At 41.1% G+C, this 21,627-nt stretch overlaps 3 protein-coding genes across 5 annotated transcripts in view; 1 reads left to right on the forward strand and 2 right to left on the reverse strand.

Annotated features, from left to right (window-relative positions):
* The window catches only part of kcnk6 (potassium channel, subfamily K, member 6), a 242,276-nt gene that overhangs the window by 21,130 nt on the left and 199,519 nt on the right, over nt 1-21,627 (forward strand). Inside the window, exon 3 of one of the 2 annotated variants that reach the window (XR_013935179.1) lies at nt 1,445-1,849. Coding sequence is in view for 1 of the 2 variants with exons in the window: in XM_080459047.1 (XP_080315173.1) it covers nt 1,445-1,680 (236 nt within the window). In the remaining variant the exon portion in view is untranslated. Of the gene's footprint in view, nt 1-1,444; nt 2,881-21,627 lie in introns of those variants that run through there. The other variant, XM_080459047.1, reaches the window with a different exon arrangement.
* On the reverse strand, nt 3,898-8,541 carry sertad3 (SERTA domain containing 3). Of its 2 annotated transcripts, none has more exons than XM_080459048.1 (2): nt 8,430-8,541; nt 3,898-6,125 (listed from the first exon to the last, which is right to left on the reverse strand). In XM_080459048.1, the coding sequence occupies exons 1-2, from the start codon at nt 8,456-8,458 to the stop codon at nt 5,219-5,221; spliced, it is 936 nt and encodes a 311-aa protein (XP_080315174.1). In that variant the 5' UTR covers nt 8,459-8,541; the 3' UTR covers nt 3,898-5,218. The 2 variants fall into 2 exon arrangements, with proteins under 2 accessions (XP_080315174.1, XP_080315175.1); XM_080459049.1 differs by lacking the exon at nt 8,430-8,541 and adding an exon at nt 7,527-7,833.
* Nucleotides 11,237-15,913, reverse strand: blvrb (biliverdin reductase B). The gene is made up of 5 exons (XM_080459853.1): nt 15,669-15,913; nt 14,224-14,385; nt 12,193-12,282; nt 11,960-12,091; nt 11,237-11,723 (listed from the first exon to the last, which is right to left on the reverse strand). The coding sequence occupies exons 1-5, from the start codon at nt 15,751-15,753 to the stop codon at nt 11,569-11,571; spliced, it is 624 nt and encodes a 207-aa protein (XP_080315979.1). The 5' UTR covers nt 15,754-15,913; the 3' UTR covers nt 11,237-11,568.

Raw genomic sequence — 21,627 nt, forward strand, 5'->3', positions numbered from 1 at the left:
AGAAATAACACATGCTGAGTGGAATTTGTTTTCACCTCCAACAACAACCAGAGGGAACGTCTGTCCTCCATTTTTGTTAAAATGGTTTGATTGAAAAAAGTATTTCCGCTTCCATCAGTCTTAAAGGAAGAGACCGTAGTGGTGCGTTCATGAGTAACTTGGACGGTTCCGTCCTTCGAGTCGAGGAAACGCATCCGATTGTTGTCTAACTTGGAACTTTTACCTCCATAATTTCCACCTTAACTGGAAACCCACTGCAGCTCGTTCCAGCACACAATAGATGAGTGAGGTTATAATAATAATAATTTTATTTTTTTTTTTTGAATAATGCATTTCAAGACATTCATACACTACATCATTATATTTTAAAATCACCGAGCTGAAAATGGAGAAACATCATAAAAACGGTCAAAGTCAAAACAATTTAGACATTCAAGAAGGGAAAACAATGCAACCCCCACCTTTTTTTTTTTTTTTTTTTTTTTATAGATTTGCCGTCTTTTATGTTTATGAGATCAGTTTATTTTGTACAGATTTTTTATTTGAATTTATTTTATTTTCCATTGTATTGTCTCTGCTTTTATTTTTATGTCATCGTTATTTGTTCTTAAAAACATACAAATCCAAATCAGATGACGTATTCCAACATGTTTAACGCTGACCTCAGCGTCTCCTGGTTTTAGATCGTCATTGACGTGTATACAAGAGGAACTAAGCCACTTACATATACCAGGACTCACTGATGTATACACGTCAATAACGATACACAACAAAAAAAGACAAAAGTTTAACATTTTGGACAGTTAAGTACTTTCAACACGGCCGCATGAGCAAGTATTTCCTGATATTAATCCAACCTTTTCACATTTCAAATAAGAATAGCGAAAAAAAATTTGTCTTTACAATCATGTGTTGGCTTCTCCAAGTACCAATGTGTATTTTTTTGCCAGAGTATGTTGATAACTGAATTGTTTAGTGTTTTGCTTCTGTTGGTCATTTTGCAATTTTCCTTGAATGCTTCTTTGGCCTCTGTATTTTGAACGGTGATGGATGGGTCAACATGAAGTTTTCCAGCTTGTTGAAGCTGATTCTGAACACCTGGAAAATACGTTTTTTTTGTTTGTTAGTTTTTTTTCCCCTGAACTCAATGAATTAATTTAGACCAAAAAGCTTCGATTTAAAATTAGATTAGAATAAATTGGATAGAAGTGTGCTCTAGTGGCAACCGTGAATTTGAAACGATGACTCTGCATTAGGCTGCAGGATATTGGATGAAATTGAGTTAATCTATTGGCCCAGATTCTTAAGCTTCCAGGAGAAACGCAGACGATAAGAATTGCAGTACAGACACAAGATCCATCCATTCGTTTGCTTCATGCAATATTTCAGGTCCTGCTCGAAACGGCTCCCCCCGCTCATTCCAAACCTTTTCTCTTCCCTCCAGTCTACTTGTTCCTGGGTCTGATGATGATGTACCTGCTGCTGCGCACCTTCCACAAGATGGCCGACCAGCACGGCCTGACCACCTTCCTGCAGCTGCCGCGCTGCGAGGAGTCCAACCCGGACGAGGAGCGCGAGCCCATTGTGGACGACGAGCGGACGCCTCCTCCGGAGAAGGAGGTCATCACGCCGCTGGAGCCGGGAACGCAGCCGTCCTACAACTCCATCAACAAGGGCTGAGCTGCGAGACCAGGACAAGAGACGAGAGGCGCTTTCTCCCGCCCTGCGCGGCGGTTACATAGCGAGCGACACCGCTGGGCTGAATCTGCATTCTCGTCTCCATTTTTGGCATGTCCTCCTTCAAACCCAAGGAGGCGTGGCCAGTAATGAAGACGAGAGTTGAGGTTCAGTCTTCGAGGACCGGCGGACTGACTCGGAGGTTATCGCCACGTTCGGCACACGTGCCTGGTTTTCCTCGTGCACACTGGTGTCACTGTGGTGTGTTGGCAGCCTCAGGATCGCACGTGAACGGCTGGAGCCTAAAAACTTTGAATGGATGTTTTTCTTTACTTCCAAATCACTTTTTGTCGCGGTTTCATACTTTGGTTGCACGTTTAGGACTAACAGATGTCTTTGTTTGTTTCAGGTCTTTTAGAGCCTTTGTTTTTATGGGCGCACATCCAGATTGTTTACACCACCGTGCAGTCTGGTTGGGTTGGCCTTATGGAGCGACAGAAGAAGTTATAGTATTTAAAATATTGATCAGTTTCCTCTAATCTGGACACATCATGATCTTTAAAAATGTAAATGTTGGGTAACGTGTAGTATTTATTGAATTAGATCCCGATCTGGGTCAGACTACCAGTTTACCTCAAGAAGAGGGCGCTTTTCCTGTATTGTGCTGCCCCCTGGCGTCCGTTTATATGTAGTGCAACATCTTAAGGATTTCAAAAAGGAAGGAAACAAAAAAGTGTGTTTAATTGTGCAGATTGAAGATGTGATTTATTTTAATAATGGACCAAATGAGAATCTCAGCCTGCTCGGAGTCTGGGGTTCTTCTACGTCTGAAGTTCCGCCGAACAGAGATGTTTAACACTCAAAAAGCACTTTAATGTTAGACATGTACATTAAAGTTGTCTTTAAAAAAAAAAGTTAAATATATAGGGTACTGTAGACTGTCTAGATTAGTGTGTATGTTGTTGTTTAGTATTCACAAATAAACTGTTCTAAATTTAAAAAACCATCTTGGCTGTGTTTGTTGTTAATCTCTTCTGTCATCTTCATGTCATTTAAATTTGGAAAGTTCTGAAGCTAATATTTTTTGCCTCCAGTGTTTGTCAACTGTGTTCGATATGTGAATTTTTAACTTTACTTGAACAACCACAAAAAAACGCTCTCTAAATGTCTTTCTTCTCAGTTGGGCTAAACTAAAATGTCGCCAAAAGAAATAGAAAAAAAAAACCTTTTTGTTTTTAATTGCCTAGCAAGCTTGAACACCTTCCTAAAGCTTTGTGATTAATCAGTCGTTATGTTTCAACTCAAAAGCACCCAGAAACCTTAAAGCAGGAGTTCTCAATCCCGGGCCTCGAGGTTCTGTGTCCTGCACGTTTTCGCTCTCTCCCAGCTTCAGCACACCTCGATCTGATGTTGATGTCATCGTCCAGCTTGTAAAAAAAGCCGAGTAACGAGCCCCTGATTGGATTCAGGTGTGTTGCAACTGGGAGAAACTGAAAAACATGCAGGACACCGGCTCTCGAAGCCGGGATTGGAGAACCCCTGCCTTAACGGTTCCGCATTATACCCGGCGTGGACAGACTCTAGGACACATGTGTCGAACTCCAGGCCTCGAGGGCCGCAGCCCTGCACGTTTTGCATGTCTCCCAGCTTCAACACAGCTGATTGCAATGAGCAGCTCGTTATCTGGCTTTGTGCTGAATGTGATGATGAACCATCAGGACATTCAGGGGAGGGAGACATTGAAAACGTGCAGGGCTGCGGCCCTCGAGGATCTGAGTTTGACACCCCTGCTCTAGGACCATCTTGGAGAGAAGAGCATCCCGGTGTTACAGATGAAGTGGTTTCCCTGTTAACTGGTGACTCTTTAGTGTCCCTTGTTGCTAACAGACGTTAAAATAAAAAACTCAACACAAATCCGTAGCCGTCCTGACGTTGTTTACTACCAAGTAGCTAACGCTAGCTCCTGCTAACCAGTAGTTTTTATCTACGAGTGGGAGGGTCACACTGAGTATCCACTACCAGATGGGGAGTGTTTATTTCCCCTTATGATGTCGTGAAGGGAAAATCTCTGAATTGCATGTATGATCACTTTTACTAAAAAGTTGAGCAAGTGAGGGCGTTGAGACTTTCACTTGTGGGGCCTCGTACAGGCTATAGGGATCCATTAGTTAGAAAAACCGTTAAGTGAATTTTGGTTTAATGTCACACGTCACACACATTCTCATTTGACCTTTTTATTAAAAAAACAGTACACATAAACAATTTTTTTTATATATATATGAAAAGTACACATGTGGTTTACTGTGCATTACTCCCCCGATAGCAAAACGTTAAGTGTAGAAAGTCGATACAATAACTGCCATGAGGGTGTCTGAACACCCCATTAGTGATTGGTCTGCTTTTAAATATTCCGTTCATAAATAGCTTGTGACTGTGGGAGAGGTCTTTGCATAGAAAGCAACACTAATCCATAAAGTAGAAAAACCTGACAAACGGGGATCATCATGAGCTTCCTGGTTCAGTTCAGCAGCTGAATCCTTCCCACACATTCTCACTCAGCAACACGATTCCACTTTGTGAACATGTAGTGCCACTGCCTAAAACAACTTAAGTACAATTATTAGAAAAACCCTGATGAAAAAGGACGAACTGTGGCTCCGTGCTGCCACCTTCAGGTGGAAGTGTTTCATGTAACAGTCTTGGCGGTTCCCACTTTACTGCAGTAAAAAGTTTTTCAGGATAAAAACATCTCAAACAACCACATGCTGCTCCGTTTCCTGCATTTAGCGCCGTAACTTTAGAGGAAATTCAAACAAAACAGATCACAGTTTTTCTTTTACACTCAAAATGAGGAACCAGTCACTGCGATAAAGACAACGTTCAAGTAATAAACTTGTAAAAAAAATAAAGCTCCCAGATATCACAGACGTTCTTTTAATGCCCAATAGCTGCATTTTCCAGGGTGCTCAGATTTTACCTGATCGTACTTTTAATTCCTAGAGAACAATGTATGTTGGGTTGTGTTTTTGTTTTACCATTTTGAATTGAATCCTCACTGAAACACCAGCTGTGATTGATCATAAAGTGTTTCTAACACTCGATCGTGACCTGGAAATCTCGGATTGATTGATCCGGCTCTGGACCTCCGGTCCTGAGCTTTAATGAGCCGAGTCACTGTCGTAAAATGTTCCTACCGCTCTCGGTCCTCTGACTCACTGCTTAGCCTCATTAAAATGTGCTTTACCACCTACCGTTTTCACCATGGCGCCATATATGCCAGTAACACCCCCCCCCCCCACTAAAATCTCATATCACAGCTGCTGCCATTCGCCCTCCTGTGGAGCGGTTTCCGTCTTAGACAGGAACCATTCATGTACTTCATACACCTCCAGAGCCGTCTCTGTACTTTTTAAGTCTCATAATGAACAATATACATTTATATATTACAACGGACAGCCAATGTGACCATCCAATACTTGGCTGAATTCACTTTGTGTCCACTAACTTAGTGGATGGTTACTTCCTGGTGTGGCTGCGTTCATCAGGATTCCACCAGGACCTCCATGAGATGCTCCAGCTCAAATCCTTCCCTCAAGTGATTCTGAGTAGTGAACAGAGCAGGCGAGGAAGAGGACGACGCCGGGATGAAGGAGGAGAACGCAGGCAAGCACTTGAGGTTCTGATTGAGCGCGATGGCGAAAGAGTCCGAGGACGGAGCAAAGGGCGGCAGGTATCGGAGGAGCTCCTCCCCGGCCGGGTGTCCGAACGCGCCGCCCCTCAGCCCGAGCAGTTCCATGTCCGACTCCAGCAGGGACGCGTCTATGTCCTGGAACAGATCCTCCACGGTGACCTCGCCGAGGTAGCTGGATGACGGCGCCGCGCCGCTCGCCTCCGGCTGCCGCTCCCAGCTCTCGCAGTAAGCCTGGGGTTCCTGTTTTTCCCACGATGCACCTCCCTCGGAGAGGTTCTCCAGAGACCTCAGCGGCGACCGCGGAGCTGCCTGAGGGCTGCCCTCGATGGAGTCCAGGGCGGAGAGGATGGAGGCGATGGCAGTTTCTACTTCGAAATCAGGTTCTGTGGACATGGACGCCCAGTCCTCATCCCCGGCGGCCGGCGCCACGCCCGACTGACAGCCCGCCAGATTCCTTTCTTTACAGCGGTCTGAAGAGTCGCTGCCGCCATCAACCGACACAGAGGGAAGTTTTGACCCCCCCGCCCCCGCCGGGGCCTCGCCGCTGCCCTGCAGGTCCAACTGCCGCAGCGTGTTGGTGATCAGGACGATCCGCCGCAGGTTAGGCTCCACCAGCTCCTGGCTGTGCTGGTACTTGATCATGGACATGGAGAACACAACCTGCCGCTGGCTCTCCCACTCGGGGCCGCTCTCGCCGGAGAGTTCCTCGTCCGCTGCTGGAGATTTACGCTTCTGCCCCTTTGGGAACATCTCTGAGCTGCAGGGGGGAGAAATTATATTGAAAATATTAGCGGCGTCCATAAAGTTCAGCTTATCTAGAAGGAAGCAAGAGAAAAGGATTATAGTGCCTCTGTTCTAGCTTCATCACGTTGGTTTAAAAAATATGAGACGACCTCCAAGGCATCAGACCGGTGAGCACACTATTAATATCACTACTCAGGACTTTCCAAGACCCAATCTGGTGCCGCAAAAGCTTAAATCTCCATCATCACTGTTGGTAACCTCAGTTTGAATAAGAAGGGCGTCTGAATTAAAAACAATAACCAAGACTACGGTACAAGTGGTAACGGCTTGTTGTGATGATGACTTCTGCACAAGGAAGCAGAAGCTGTGCTCTGAATATTACTGTGACATATCTGGAGATATATTTCATAAACTAGGATTAATTTCTCACATCCTCTTGGCATTAATACTTCCGTCTTGAGCTAGATATTAATGAAAAATGAATGTTGATGGGTACATTTGTATGATCGGCATAGTTTGGAGAAGAAAATAAACAAAAAGGAGATTAGAAATTAAGTACATATTTAGAAAGTATCATGCTTATATTATTTATCTTTTGCATTAATTGTATAAAATTGCATTCAGGCATAGTTTGTCATTGCATGTATTCAGTTAATGGAGGTTATGCCGTTTCACTTCAGCAGCAGCAGAAAAAAAGATTCAATCACAGCAATCAATGATTTTAAAGATTAAAATGTCAATACAGCGACTTTACAAGTAGTTCTCTCCACATTGTACCAGCTTCCTGTACATTTTTCATTTAATGCCTTATTTCATTACACTGTTAAGACTAAAATATTAAGACAGTTTAATTCGATAAACAAAAAAGTGACTAAAAGGGCAATAGAACAAGTACAATTTTACAAAACTATTTGGATTTTTATGCGTTTATGTACTTCTTTTCATCCTGTTGCTTTAAAAAGCAATACGACACAAATACAATGAATTCATTATTATGTCTTCTGATGAGAAAATCTGGTGAATACGTATTTTTGTTAATCTATTTAAAAGTACAATTGAAAAATGACCTGGGTAGTAAACTGAAGTGTTTAAAATGGACGTTTTCAGAAATGAACATGCTCAGTTCAAATTGTAAGCAAATGATGAAATCAGACTATACAACGCAGTAACTTATTCGCGTGTGAGTCAGTGATGAACTCGTGATTTTATTTTTTTTTTCTGTCTGATTCATTTCACAGAATGGGGGATGTTATGTAGGAGGGGGAGAGAAGGAAGAAGGGAAAAAAAGCCTCTCGACTGTAGTCCACCTTGTAAACACGATCAAACTAGTTGAATTTAACAAAATTAGCGTTAACATTTCTTTATCTCTACATTAATTAAAGACATTTTTAAAGGAGTTGTAAAACACACGGACCTGTTGAATCACTGCCGGGGTGAGTCAGCCGGGGGGGGGTGACAAATGCTTCTTTTTCGGCCTCCTCTTCGCCTCAAACGCCCCGATATAGCGAGAAAATGTTGACTTTAAAGTATTAAGCGAAGAATACGGTTAAAAAAAAAGACGACGTCCGAGTGGTTTAAAGCCTCTTTGCGGCTCGCTGGAGCAGAGTTGTTTAGTCGTGTCTTCTCCCGCCTCGGGTTTGAGCCACTTTTCTTCTTCTACGCTTTTCCAGCACTCTGCCACCTCCTTCCGGTCAGGATTATATTGCAGCATACCGAGAGGCCTTGTGGGAAAGGTAGTTTCGCAACGTACATTTTACCACTATTTTACAAGACTCTATCACATAAAACTAAAAACGTAAAAGTAGATTTTCTCGCAAAACAAAAAAAAAACAAAAACACAATTCCAATAACCGTAGGGGTGGAGTTGTACTACAGCTCTTCATAGCAGCCGCCCAAACCAGACTGACAAGCTCGTCAGTATGTCAATTGAATAGCAACTAATTCCTAAATGATTACGTCACAGATATTATACGTGTCCTTTCGTCAAACTCAAACGCGAGCTTAACACAGCAAAAACGTTGCTGAACGAGGTTTTTAATGAGTTTGCAATGACTTTATTTCTAATTAGGTAAATCCACAATTTTTTTTGTACCACGTGAGACAAGTCAGTCGATCAATAGATCAAAACAAACTAAAATGTTCACATTTTTTGGTGATGATCTCTAGTGTGATTATGAAAGAGAAAAATAACCAGAAAAAGAAAGTGTGCATCCCACACGGGTGTAGGATAAATTTCTCCGCAGTGAAGGTGATTCTATTAAAGTCCAAATGTCAAAAAACAAAAAGCTTTTACAAAGACAGAGTGAGGAATATTTACCTGAATGCTGCAGGAGCAGAGGAGTCCATGAAGGAAGCTTCTGAAATCTAGAGCAACATGACACAGTTTCGATTTGAGTTCTGACTTCAGGTTTACAACTAGCAGATCGACTTTTGAAAACACAGCTACAAAGTCAACTTCGAGGAATATAGTCAGCTTCCGCTAAGGCATTTCAAAAGAAAAGCGCATGAAAAGGATCTTACTTTGTTGTACAGCGTTTGCAGTTAAATTCTGGTTCCATTAACTCAAATATTCAAAAAACAGCTTGAAAAATATTTATTTTAAAAATATGTCTGACATTTTATGAGTCGTTCTGTAAAATGTAACAATATTTTCTTGCAACTAACTAAAAACCTATGAGTCAGCGTTACCTTTTTAGATTGAAAATCACATTTTTAGAAGGGCAACTGTTCCACACGGTAAATAGGATGAGATAACAGGATTATGAATGTTTTTCAATTCAATTCAATCCATTTCATTTCAAATCAGTTCAATCCAATCTAATTCAATTCTATTACCTTCCCTGATGAAAGTTGGGCCAAGAGGGTTATGCTTTTTTGTTTTTGTCTGTGTGTATGTATGTATGTATGTATGTATGTATGTATGTATGTATGTATGTATGTATGTATGTATGTATGTATGTATGTATGTATGTATGTATTTATTTATTTATTTATTTATTTATTTAGGTGAATTTTTGCAAAAACTATTCACCCAAATTGCATGGGATTTTCAGGGATGATTTGTCATCATCCAAGGATTAGTTGATTCGATTTTGGGATGTTAACAGCTAAAACCTTTCTAATAAATCCCATAAAACTGCAAAAAAAACTTCTCATACAAAGCAGATAGGAGAGGCATCAAAAGAGAATCAGCATGCCATGGAGACGCTCCCTGCTCAGTGTTTCACATAATGACGTAGCGACCTGATGCTAGCGATGCTAACTCGATTCCGCAAACAAAGATGGCATTGGCGAAGGTCTGCGCTCTACCGAGTGTAGTTCTAGTTCATACAGTGTTAAATACAACACAGTCATTTCATGGCCCTTTCACTGAGAAAAAAAAACTAAATTCCACATGACCAGGCCCAGGAGACAGTGGAAAAGGGCGAACTCCCTTATTAACAGGAAGAAACCTGCAGAACTCAGAAGTGAAGACTTTCAGTTGAAGTTTGAGGATGGAAGAAGAGGGGAAGACAGGACAGATGGACAGATTGTGGGGAGGGATTCAAACCCATAGTTCGGGTAGAGATTCAGCCCTTGCCAGGTTTTTACTAGTCATCCATTGTGAAATGTCATTCAGATCAGTTTTACATGTTTCAACTGATTCACAAATTCAAAAATTAATCGGTTGTTTTGCTTGCTGCATACTTTTAAACCTCTTTTTTTTTAAGCAGTTTTAGCATTTTTGAACACATTTGGCCATTTTGAAAAGAGAAGAAGAAATTAAAGCTGCAAGCAATGTTGAACGGAGTCCTCGCTACTTTCAGGACTCGGATTGAGAATATCATCTGAATAGTGGACGGATGTGGCAGCGTTTTAAAAGTTAAACGAAGTCTCGAGCTGAGTAAGCTAAGTATGGCGAACCTGTAGTGGTTCAGAGTTGAAGGGTAAGTTGAAGGGTTTTCCTATCCACTTTAATGGTAAAGATTATTTGAAAAAGTTTAAAAGATATGAAGAAGTTTTAAGAGATTAAAAAAAAAAAAAAGTTTCAAAAGTTTTTATTTTTAAAGTGAAATTGTTTAAATTGGTAAAGGTTTTAAAGAGGTATAGCCTGAAATTTACATTGTGATAGGCTTTCATCAGAAAGGCCTGTCTATATACTATATACTATGTATATACTGGCCAGGTTTCAGGCCTCTTGGACTTACCCCCCCGAGGAGGATCGTGTTCCACGCGTTTCATGCATAATGCAAAGTGACGGACTTCCTGTTGGGTTTAGGGTACAGGTGTCAGTGACAATTCTGTCCAGCTCGACATGCTGCATAGGTCTCCCAAATTTCTTGGACATACGTGAAACATGTTAAACATGTTGCGCATTTTAGATGTTGCAAATGTGAAAACATTGTAGGGGGCGCTATGGAGTCAATTGCCAATGCGTAATGGCCATAAGTATTTAAAGGGTTTGCCACTTCTGACTTGTGTGCAAATTTTCACATCATCATCATCATCATCATCATCTCTTAAATGCCAATAGGTTGCAGACTCCTGTATTAAACGTTTCTGTGCAAACCGCTTGTAAATCAGGGTTTTATTTTGAAGGCAGAGCAGGTTTCCTCTCCCCCTGGTGGTTGCCTTTGGGCGAACTTGTTGAAGGTAATCAGAGCGAGTTGCACAACAGTCACACATGCTCCTCATCTGACTGGTGTCCTTCTCATAGGACACCAGTCAGATGAGGAGTAACACCCAGATTAACACACAGAGCAGCTTCGACATACATTGAACACTTTTTAATAATTTCTTCAACAGATTGTAATTTTTACATGTTCTTCTTGTTTTGTTGTTGTGAAAGCATTTGTAAGTCTTCGTGACTGTATTGTGCAACATTGTCAATGGTTTTATCTCTCTATCTATCTCTATATCTATCTCTCTATCTATATATATAGTTAACCACACCCATTTATTGACACATGTATGAGTATGTTCAGTTGTGTGAGGCTTGCAGCGAACAACAAACGACAGTCCCACACTCACATTCACAACTATCAGCAATTTATAATCGCATTTAGCTCCAAGTGCACAGTTTTGGACTGTGGGAGGAAACCCAAGGAAAACCCAACCATTACCTGGACTCAACGCATGCCTTCGTAGGATAAAATCTTTTATTTTCAGCAGCTATACAAAAAGGCAGGAATCAGCATCCATAAGAAAACATACATGGTTTGATTGATAACTGAATTAAAATGGCAAAACCTGACAAATTGCTACATTTGTGGCACTTTTCTAAAATTCTTACAATAAAAAGTATCTGAAATACAAAAATGCTCCAACATTAAAAAAAAAAATAGAGCAGATTTTTTTCCTCCAAAAAACACAAACAATCATCTTTTATTTGTTGTTCACACATTTCTCTGGTGTCTGGTGGCAAAAGGAGCCGATGGCACACAGGAGGAGGCTCATTAGTGACAACGTCTCCGCCACTACTTGTATTCTCCCCACAGTCCCACGGTCTTGCCGTCCCACTCGGAGGTTGACAGACACTTGACGAAGAAATGTCCCAGGTCGTGTTTGGAGATGGCTCGTCCTTTCAGCATGTTCTCTGCCACCGAGTAAGTCTCCGTCAGAGGAAGGTCGCCTGTGGAGAGAAAGAAACCAGAACTAAGCTGTGATAAAACACAAGGATGGGCCATTGTTTGGATCTGATAGACAAAAGACACATTGTCACTGTTTGTCATTTCTAATCCTTCATTAAGCTATTCCAGGTTTAAATACTTAAACAAAGTACACAACGAATCTTCCCATGAGGAACAGATTTGACCAGATGGGCCAACCAAAGTGAAAAACTTCTATTTTTAGAGCCAAACAACTGACCACCGATGTGAGGCGGCATCACGGCCACGTAGTCCAGGCCTGAGGTTTTCAGCGCCGTGTACATCCTGTCGTGGTCCTCTGTCACGGGAATCAGACGGGGTGGCACTTTGGCCCGATCCCACAGCAGGAAGGCTGCGGGGAATTAAAAGTCAAGGCAGAATCGCGTGGAAAAAAATTCACATTTAACAATGTTGACGACTTTAACACTCGATTATTGTTCTTAGAAGACAAACCTGACATGCAGCCGATTACTTTGCGGATCCCTCGAGCCTTCATGGCTTCCAGGATGTTCTTGGTACCTTCAGACATCATGGTGGTCGGGCCTGACGAGCACAAAGCACACCGGAGGTCACACTTAGTGCTTAGTGAAGTCCTGCAAAGCTGCTCATAGCTTCATCACACACTCAAATGCAAGTTTCCATCGGGTGACGCACTACGCACAGTTTAACCAATTCATCACATCTTACAGGTATTTGTAAGGTTGAGGCTCATTTGGGGCGAATCTGTCTCTGATAAATGATATTTAAAAGTTCACATTTGTATTTTTTTGGTGGTATATCGTCTGATCAGGTCTAATCAGAGGTTAAACTGCATCAAAAGACAAATATTCAGTAGTTTCAATGTAAGTAGGAAGAATAGTAAAATAAATAAATATATATTTATATACGTATATCAATATATGTGTTCTTTTTTCTCTCTCTATTTTGAACAATTTTTCATTTAATCTTTACCAGTCCGATGGCGAGTTTTTGTACAAGTTTATTCAAATGTGCAACAGCTAGTTTATCTTCTGATTGACAATAAAGGTATTATTATCATTATTATTATCATTATTAAGGTTCTATTTTATTAATTTTGCTTGAAAAGGAGAATCACTGTATACACATGTTTTCATTTTAATCACTGGTTTTAAATGATAGTTCTAATAGGTTGGATTAGTAAAGTGGCACTCAGTGATAGTTGGATGTTTATGATTCATCACACTCATGTGGCGTATTACATGGCGTAAAACAGAGACATCTAGTGAATATTTTTAACTATGACACCTTTTCAAACTTGTAAGCTGAACGTGATTGGTTGTGTAAAGGCAGCGTAAAGGAATGAAAACACGCTGAACAAATTAAAACTGCAAACGCAAAGAGAGCAAAGTTTGCAAGAAGTACAAATAAAAGAAACCCAGAAGCTGATTGGAGGATCACACGTGGACACATTGAATAAGCAAATAACTCAATGTGTGTTTTTCCACACTTACAAACCTTTTTGTAAACAGAAAAAAAAAGGTTTTATAACAAGTCACAATTAAAGTAGTTGTACTTTTTTGCTATACTTGAGCAAATCTTTCAGTTGCTTCACTTGAATATTTACTTTTTGTCTCCATCGCTCCATGTGAAGACAAAGAGCTCAGAGGATCAGAGCAGTGACAGAAACAATAATCAACAGGGAAGATAATTAAATCAATAGGAATGGAGTCACATCAATACAATAGATTCATAGTAATTCCACTGAAAACAAAGAGGAAACTGCACTTTTATCCTTTAAGAGAGTAGTTTTGGCCCCTCTGGTCCTACAAAAAGTGTTTTATTGCCAATCCCTTGGCTACATGTCAATTAAAACATAACTTTTATTAATGCTGCGTAAGACAAACAATCCTTGTGAGAAATGTAAAGAATCTCCCAGTTTAACCAGTGAAGAGTCAACAACGTCCTGTATCTCATCAACACCTGGCTTGTGAGTTTTATGTTTCACACGTTCCTATTTTCCTCTCATAAATGATATACCTTCGTATTTTCATAATCTGTGCTTTCATTTGTACGTGTGGCGTGAAGCGTCCCGAGTGCTGAAATCAGAAATAGTGAAAGTGGATTGATTTTGGTGTTTGGTGACTCAGATTGTGGGGGGAGTTATAGAAAGTTATACTTCTTCCTCCCCCCTTTCAAACATGCAAAACATATTGTAAAATTGGTGTGTGTGTGTGTGTGTGTGTGTGCGTGCGTGCGTGCGTGCGTGCGTGTGTGTGCGCGTGCGTGCGTGCGTGTGTGTGTGGTTGTGTGATCTCTGTTGTCTGATTACTCATTTGGACGTTTGCCTTTTTGTTGTTGTTTCTTTTTGTTTATGTTTTGGACATGTAAATAAAAAACAAACAAACAAACATTGATCAAAATGACTGCATTGTTTTCTGTTTGTTTGTTTGCAGAGCTTCTGTCTGCCTTCTTTTTTATTTTATATTTGATATCTTTGAATTGAATTTTTTTTTCAAAACTTACTGAGGTCGTTCCTGGTTCCGAGGATGATGATGACAGCGTCCTGCCCCTCCATCGTCTTCTTAATGTCTTCCTTATTCAGGACGTCTCCGACCACCACGGTGGACGCCTTGTGGTCGGCGGGCAGTTTGCTGGGGTCGCGTACCAGCACCGTCACATTGTAACCTGAACACGAGGGTGAGTCACGTCATCATGAATGCAGCCAACTTGTAAACGAGCAGTAAGTTAAGACTTTATTTCCTGGATTCTGGATTTATTTAAATCTCACGGGGTGTCATGCACGAGTGGGAGAGGAAGCAGGAAACTGAGAATCTGTCACGCCTGACCGTTTCAGCCGAGGCAACTGTCACCTTCACCTGTGTGTTTGATGAGCAGTCGCTGTTGGACAGCGTGAGTGGGATTCCCATTCAAAGTGAACAACAGGAGGACAGGACTGGTCTTTCTTCTGCTAACGCCTCCCGCGGCTCCCTGACATGATGGATCCCACCCTCAGTGTGCAGGCCAGATAACCGGCGGCCTTCTGCTATCAGCTCTCTGTGACTCAGCAAAATCCTGCCTTGTCACATAACAGCCAACATGAGTCATCATTATCTACGCGGAGTGTTGAGCGGGAGAAAAGGGAATTGAAAAATGCCGATGAATCAAATTATTCATACGACATAAAGAGTTGGTGCGTGTTATTTTGGGAGGTTGGACTTTCTATTTCTGACTGTTTTTCAGGAATCGTGGTTAAAAAAACCAGCAGGAATGGAAAGTTTCAGTGTATTTATCCACTTTCAAATGTGAATATAAAGAATACCTGAATGACAACTAAACTTATTTTTTGTTGAGACTTGTTTGAGATTATTAAAAAATTAAAAGGAAAGGAAACAAAACATTCAACGAAAAACAAAAGTACAAAGGATGCAACTTAAGATAAAATAAATAAAAATAACCATTAAAACAATAAAAATTTAAAAGTAAATAAATGAAATAAGTAGGAAATAATAATAGCAATACAAAAAAATTATATTTAAAAACATAACATTGACCCAAAAAAGAAAGGAGTTAAGCACTTTTTGCATTTAAATAAATGTAAATGCGAAATATGAAAAGGTACTGATGAAACTGCTATAGTGCAGTTTTTTCAATGTTTTACTACAATTTAATGACAAAACTAACCATCACAACAGCTTTGCTCGTGACTTGATACATTTAGAATAGAATAAAACATTTAGTTTACTTATTAATTATATAAGTATAACTGGTAGTAACTTTTTTATTGTTAGAAACATTTTAAGGAAACATTTTAATAATCTTTTTTTATTTTCTAATAACTTGTGCATATTGGCTAATAACTTATACAGTAGTTATAGTGTTATAAACCCAGCAAGATCCAAATTCAGTGGCCTTTTAGCCTCTACTTATTCTATTATATTCTATATTGCTCCTCGGCTCGCGCGCCTCACCTGCAGCCACGGCTTGCGGCAGGGTCGCCAGCCCCGTCATCCCCGTGGTTCCAAATAAAGCGACGTTTTTAATCGAGTCTGACATTTTTCTTGCGAGACCAGCTCCACGACACAGCGACAGCTTCTCGGGTGAAGTGTGTCACACGCCGGAGACACTTGGACTAAATAAAAAGTCACATTTGGCCCCAATGTTACGCCTCTCTAGAATGTGACCGCTTCCGCAGTGCCACAAGCCCCGCCCCTCCCACGTGCGGCCTTAAAGGAGCCCTGCTGCTGACAAGCTGCACCGACCTCATTTTCACAGTAAAGGTCTCCGACGTAACATAAATGACGCGAAAAAGTTAAAGAACAAATCAAACCATATACAGTTTTGATAGTAAACTGTGTTACTTCATCTGTATTCATTCATTTGTGTATTGATTTAAACATTTCGTTAAATATATTGTGTTCAGGAGTAATTCATAGGTGGGAAACATCCCATTTCCTACTGGGAATAATAGACCTGGTTGCTGCAAAACTGCAAAACTGAAAAATTGAACGGCTTCCGAGAGCACCCAAAAGATAATGTAAAGTCACTTAGTTCGGGTTAAGAAATAATGTTTTTCGATATTAATAAGGATTATTTTTCTTCAGACATGTACACTGTAGTAATTTGTATAAAACATGCATATATACACAGAGCTGCATGTTGGTGTAGGAGTTAGCACTCTCATCTCACAATCACAATGTGGGTTCAAATACTGTGTCCGTGTGGATTTTGCATGTTCTCTGTGGGTTTCTTCCCACAGTCCAAAACGTGCATGTGAGGTTAATTGGTGACCCTGAATTGCCCTTAGCTGGGAATGATGTGATTCTGTGTGTGTGTATGATGTGATGGACTGGAGACCCTTATCTTGCCCATAGTAAGCTGATATTGGCTCCAGTGCACCACCAAACTGAATAGGATATAAGCAGTATAGAGGACGTATGGATGAATATATAAACAACTTCACAAGTTCATACCACCCACGCAACAAACACAGAGTTTCAAGTTCCACCTTGGGGGCTGTTTTCAAAAAGTTGCTTTTTCAGTGGCTCTGAGCACCATTGTCATAAAAACGGACAACCAAAGCACAACGAAAGTTTTCTGTTTTCTCTTAATGCCAGGACATAACTTAACCTACCCAGTTCCTGATTGTTTGTTTATGTCATTGGCAAGTAAGATAATAATACAGTAAAAACCGATTTGTTCATGTTTATATGCCTGTTAACCCTTGGCCGTGTGGCAGTGACGCACACCACCATCAGGTTCTTCCACAGAGGCACGGAGACAGATCTGCCAAACGCCATTGTTTTATTGTTTTACACAAACACAAAAACTCCCACACTCTGTGTTTCCTCCACCTGTCATGTCTGTGTCTCTGGGCGGCTCCTCCTTTATGGGCAGAGAGGTGAGGCAGCACACCTGATGTGAATCAGGTGTGCTGCCTCACCCTCTCTGCCACAGGCCATTTACCTCATTTTCTTATTGAAGTATGGTTTCATTACTTCACAGCAGAACACAAGCTGGCTTATTTCTAATCCTATTAAAGCTACAGGCCTTGACCAGCAATACCAGCCCCTGATTAACTCTCTGTGGCTTCATCGCCATTACTTTCACAAACATTTTTGTAACTTTTAATTATTTTTTTCTATTTATGTACTTGTTGGTTCTTGTTTTATTGTGTCTGAAATAAAGATTTTCAATCATCAATCTAAAGTGCTAACTTTATTGAACTGAAATTGTTCAGTCAGTTTCTTCTTTTTCGTCAAAAAGGTAAGCGGTATGGAAATGTAGAACTGCTACAGTAAAGTACAAAAACGTAGAACGGCCACAATAAAGAAATATTGCTCTGAGCTGTTTCTCGTGACAGAATTTTCTAATGACAAAACTATCATAATAATGACAAACGTTTTCATTATAAAGACAAAACTATAAGTGCCTTTGGGGGAATTATGCTGTATACCGATTGAGCAAATAAAGCTAAAAAAAATGTGGATCAGTTATTTGTGCGAAGAGCCGTCGATCGTGCTCAATAACCCTGACAATTAGTGCTGCTTGAATGACCAATACTTGCACGAATAGCCAATATTTACGCTAATTAAGATCCATTATTTACGCAGCACCCGTCACCCAAAAGTGCCAGACACTAGTGCTGGGCAAACCGATTCTGTGGTATCGATACAAAATACTCATTTGAGGATCGACTACTCTAATAAAGTATCAATATTAATGGTTAAATGTGAAATAGTGGTATGTGTGTCCCTTCCGAAAGTCATAGGGTAACTCACTCCAAAGTTTTGCTTTTCGCTCAGAGAATTTAAATAGAAGATCTTATTTTTTTTATATCATGTGAATAAATGACAGAAGCTTAAATGGTCTTAAGAGCAATTTTTGTCTTTTGAGTTGCCTTTCAGGTGTGACATTTTAATTTAAAATAATAATAAAAAAATCACAGAAAGTATCGGTATTGGGTACTGTATAAATATGCCAGCATAGACTGAAACATCAGGGCAGATTCACTTATAATTTCGCCACTACCTGCTTAATGTTTCTGATGCCCCTTGAGGTATTACTTGGCACATACCATCTGTGTTTGTGTTCTATGCCATGGTTGCATGTATGTATGCTTATGTCTTATGTATGCAAGTAGTCATAAGCAGTTCATCCTTAGTACTTCAATGTTTCTGGGGGAAATGTTGTTTTAGGTTCTGTCATGTGACAATTGTATTTGAAATCAAAAATTGTAATTAAAACTATTTGTTTAAAAAATAATGCCAAAAAGTAGTTGGTATCAAGTCTGATGATGAGTGTGGTATTGCACTTCCTAATACTACTACAATATTTAGCCTTTATTTAGCCAGGAGAACCACATTGAGATTAATAATCTCTTTTACAATACTACAATACAACTAAAGGCAGAAGTAGACCCGCCATCACCAGCCTCTGATTTGCTCTCTGTGACAGTCTTCACCTAATCAGCCAATAAGGACTTAACTAATGGAGATGAGCCAATCAGAGGCTGAGTTGGGCGGGACATTAGCCATTAGCTTCCACACATGCTAAATTCTACAACTTGACACCCAGCTCTTTAATTGGTACACACTTTATCTGAAATCGTGAAAAAGAAGATTGTTAGACATTATATAAGTTTTATATGTTTTTATATATTTTAATAGGTTTTGAAAAGTGAACATTTTCCGAAAGCTCAGTGGTAACACGCGGCCTCTGGTGGCCTCCTGTGGTAATGTAATCTCTCTCTCTCTCTCTCTCTCTCTCTCTCTCTCTCTCTCTCTCTCTCTCTCTCTCTCTCTCTCTCTCTCTCTCGGCTCGCGCCGCACCGATGCTGATATTTCTCTCCAGCATCACCAGCGGAGAGGAGGAGGAGGAGGAGGAGGCGGAGGAAGGAGCGAGGTTGTGTCAGGTGGAAACGGGGACCTCTATGGATATCACCACCGCCCTGCCTCCACCGGCTCCGCATCCTCAGCAGCCGCAGCACCGACAGCGTCTCCCGGCCGGTGGTCACCGCTGCAGCGCCCCGCTCCTCTGCGCCAAAGCGGCGGACACCTCCACGGCGCACCCCCCCTCCCCCCCTCCCTCCCCCCCTTCCCCGCCTCCCGGACCGCTGCTTCTTTAATTATCCTCGTGTGTTAACGGACTAATCGAGGGAAGACCCTGCCGGAATAAAAGCGGAGCTCCTCCATTGATGCGCCGCTCATCGATTCGACCCGGCGACGTCTTGCCACCGGAGGACACAACGGAGGGAAAAAAAAGAAAAAGACGGGCACTGAAGCTAAAGGTAAGGCCAATTTAACAGGGCGACAACGTGACTCATTTCATCCTGGGATGTGGTTTTATTTTGCAGTGTGAGATGTATGTGTGTGTGTGTGTGGGTGTGTGTGTGTGTTTGGGGGGGGGGGGGGGGTTGTGCAGGGAAGCCGGCCTGCATTTGGGTGCAGGGTACCGCAGTGATCCGGCGGAGGGGACGAACTGTTTCATGTCGTGTTTTCACCTCCATAACGTCCGGGAAGCTGCTCCTGCAAGCCTGACACACATCTTCTTGAGTCCGGATTTCAGAAGCGGAAAAGCGGCCTGATTGCTGCATGTCCTACCGACTCGGTGTGGCTTCTTTTTAACCTTTAACTTTGATTTATAAGCCATCTCTGTGTCTGCACCAAAACCTCCCCACACATAACCTCGCTATGCAACTATTTATATCTCAGAATAATGTTGTGTGGAGTGTTACTGTCTATTCTTATATGACTTTGGCATTTTTTTGCCCTCTGTGGTATGAGCTTATCTGAATGGATTGATCTGTCCTGCATGAGTTAAATCATTCACATTATTTCTTATGCCTCTTTCAGACGAGGCCTGCAGCAGCAAGCATAGTATGCTTTAAGTAATAACGCATGCAAATGTCAATGCATGTTGTAATTTTGACCACAGCTGCAGTAGGAAAAAGGCTACAACCTTCCTTTGCATCACATTTACTATTGAACATAGTTGAGGCCTGTTGGCACATGTAGGGTAGTTTAGCATTATAGCTGGTGCAAGGTGGGGGGATTAGAGAGAACAGGAGAGAAAGCAGATGATGACACTCAAATGTAAGTTTCTTTGTTTTTCAATCGGATTCTTCCTGAGCTGTCAGCAGATTTTATTTTCATAATGACCAGATTGTTAATCATACTGTATGTTTATTAAGTTTTATTTTGGTGTTGATCCTTCCCTGATATATCTTTGTGGATATTTTGAAGTTATTGGACCTCTCCTGAGTGTCTGTTCAGGTATATTCTGCGAATTTGTAGCATGTGTTTGTGTGTACATACAGCGATCAGCATTTCAAACCCGATAACTTACATCAAATATCGCACCTTGTCTCGTGTGGCAAATAAAAATATAGATAATAAAATTGCACTTATATCAAACATTAGTTTGATACTCATACTTTACACACTGAACATACCCTTGACATTTAAAACCGTCCCAATTTAGGCTTTTAAAGTTGTTAATAATACATTGTTTCAAGCATCTCGGAGACCTTGTAAGAGATTTTTTATTTTTTTAGATTTAGGCTGACCCACTTTTTTCTGTCTCCATGTACTTCTGGACCGACTGTGACGTTGCGACTGACATTCATTCCTGACATTTAATTAGTTCCCGATTAAACCTTTTGTACACTTTTCTTTAGTCTATATAATTCTGCTCAGTAAATTTTGGACTGATCAGATGCCTCTGTGATGAATAAGCACACAAATATTCCATCTTTATACTCATGACACTTCAAGTAATGGATCCCAGCTGGGTTACAGTATGGAGTTCTTGTTGAAAGGGTCTTGTCTGGACGACGGCCGGCCTCTCTGGGGGCTCTGAGGTGCTCTGTCGTCGCTGCGTTGTTTCATGGACCACAAGGTGACTGTCTTGATCAAGACTTGCGATCTTGCCGACTCAGAACTGGGCGTAGGCTGCTGCTCCTGCTTACAGATGTTGTTTCACTCTGCTGAGGTGAAGTGAGTGAAAGTGACTCAGTGCAGTGTGTAGCGTGCGTACTGTGTGACGTCACTGCGAAAGATTCTGTGTGTGTGTGTGTGTGTGTGTGTGTGTGTGTGTGTGTGTCTGTGTGTGTGTGTGTGTGTGTGTGTGTGTGTGTGACAGAGAAGAACAGCTCCTGATCCTGTAGGAAGATCATCCCGGAGGAAATTCAGAACCCGTCTTCAGGTTAGATTTAGATTAGTGGAACACTGTATGGTCTCATGACAAATATAAATATAATGTTGTCATATTTATCCCCAACAAGTCGAAAGGTGATAAAGCCAATCAGTTGCATTTATCGTGATAATGTTAAAGACACGTGAGCTGCATTTAAGTGTTAAAGATGTCTTATTATGCAACATTCACTTTATAATGGCCTTGTAACAGTAATCTGTGTCCCCATAGCCTGCA

This window comes from Lipophrys pholis, assembly GCF_963383615.2.
Source record: "Lipophrys pholis genome assembly, chromosome: 3".
NCBI classification, from domain to species: domain Eukaryota; kingdom Metazoa; phylum Chordata; class Actinopteri; order Blenniiformes; family Blenniidae; genus Lipophrys; species Lipophrys pholis.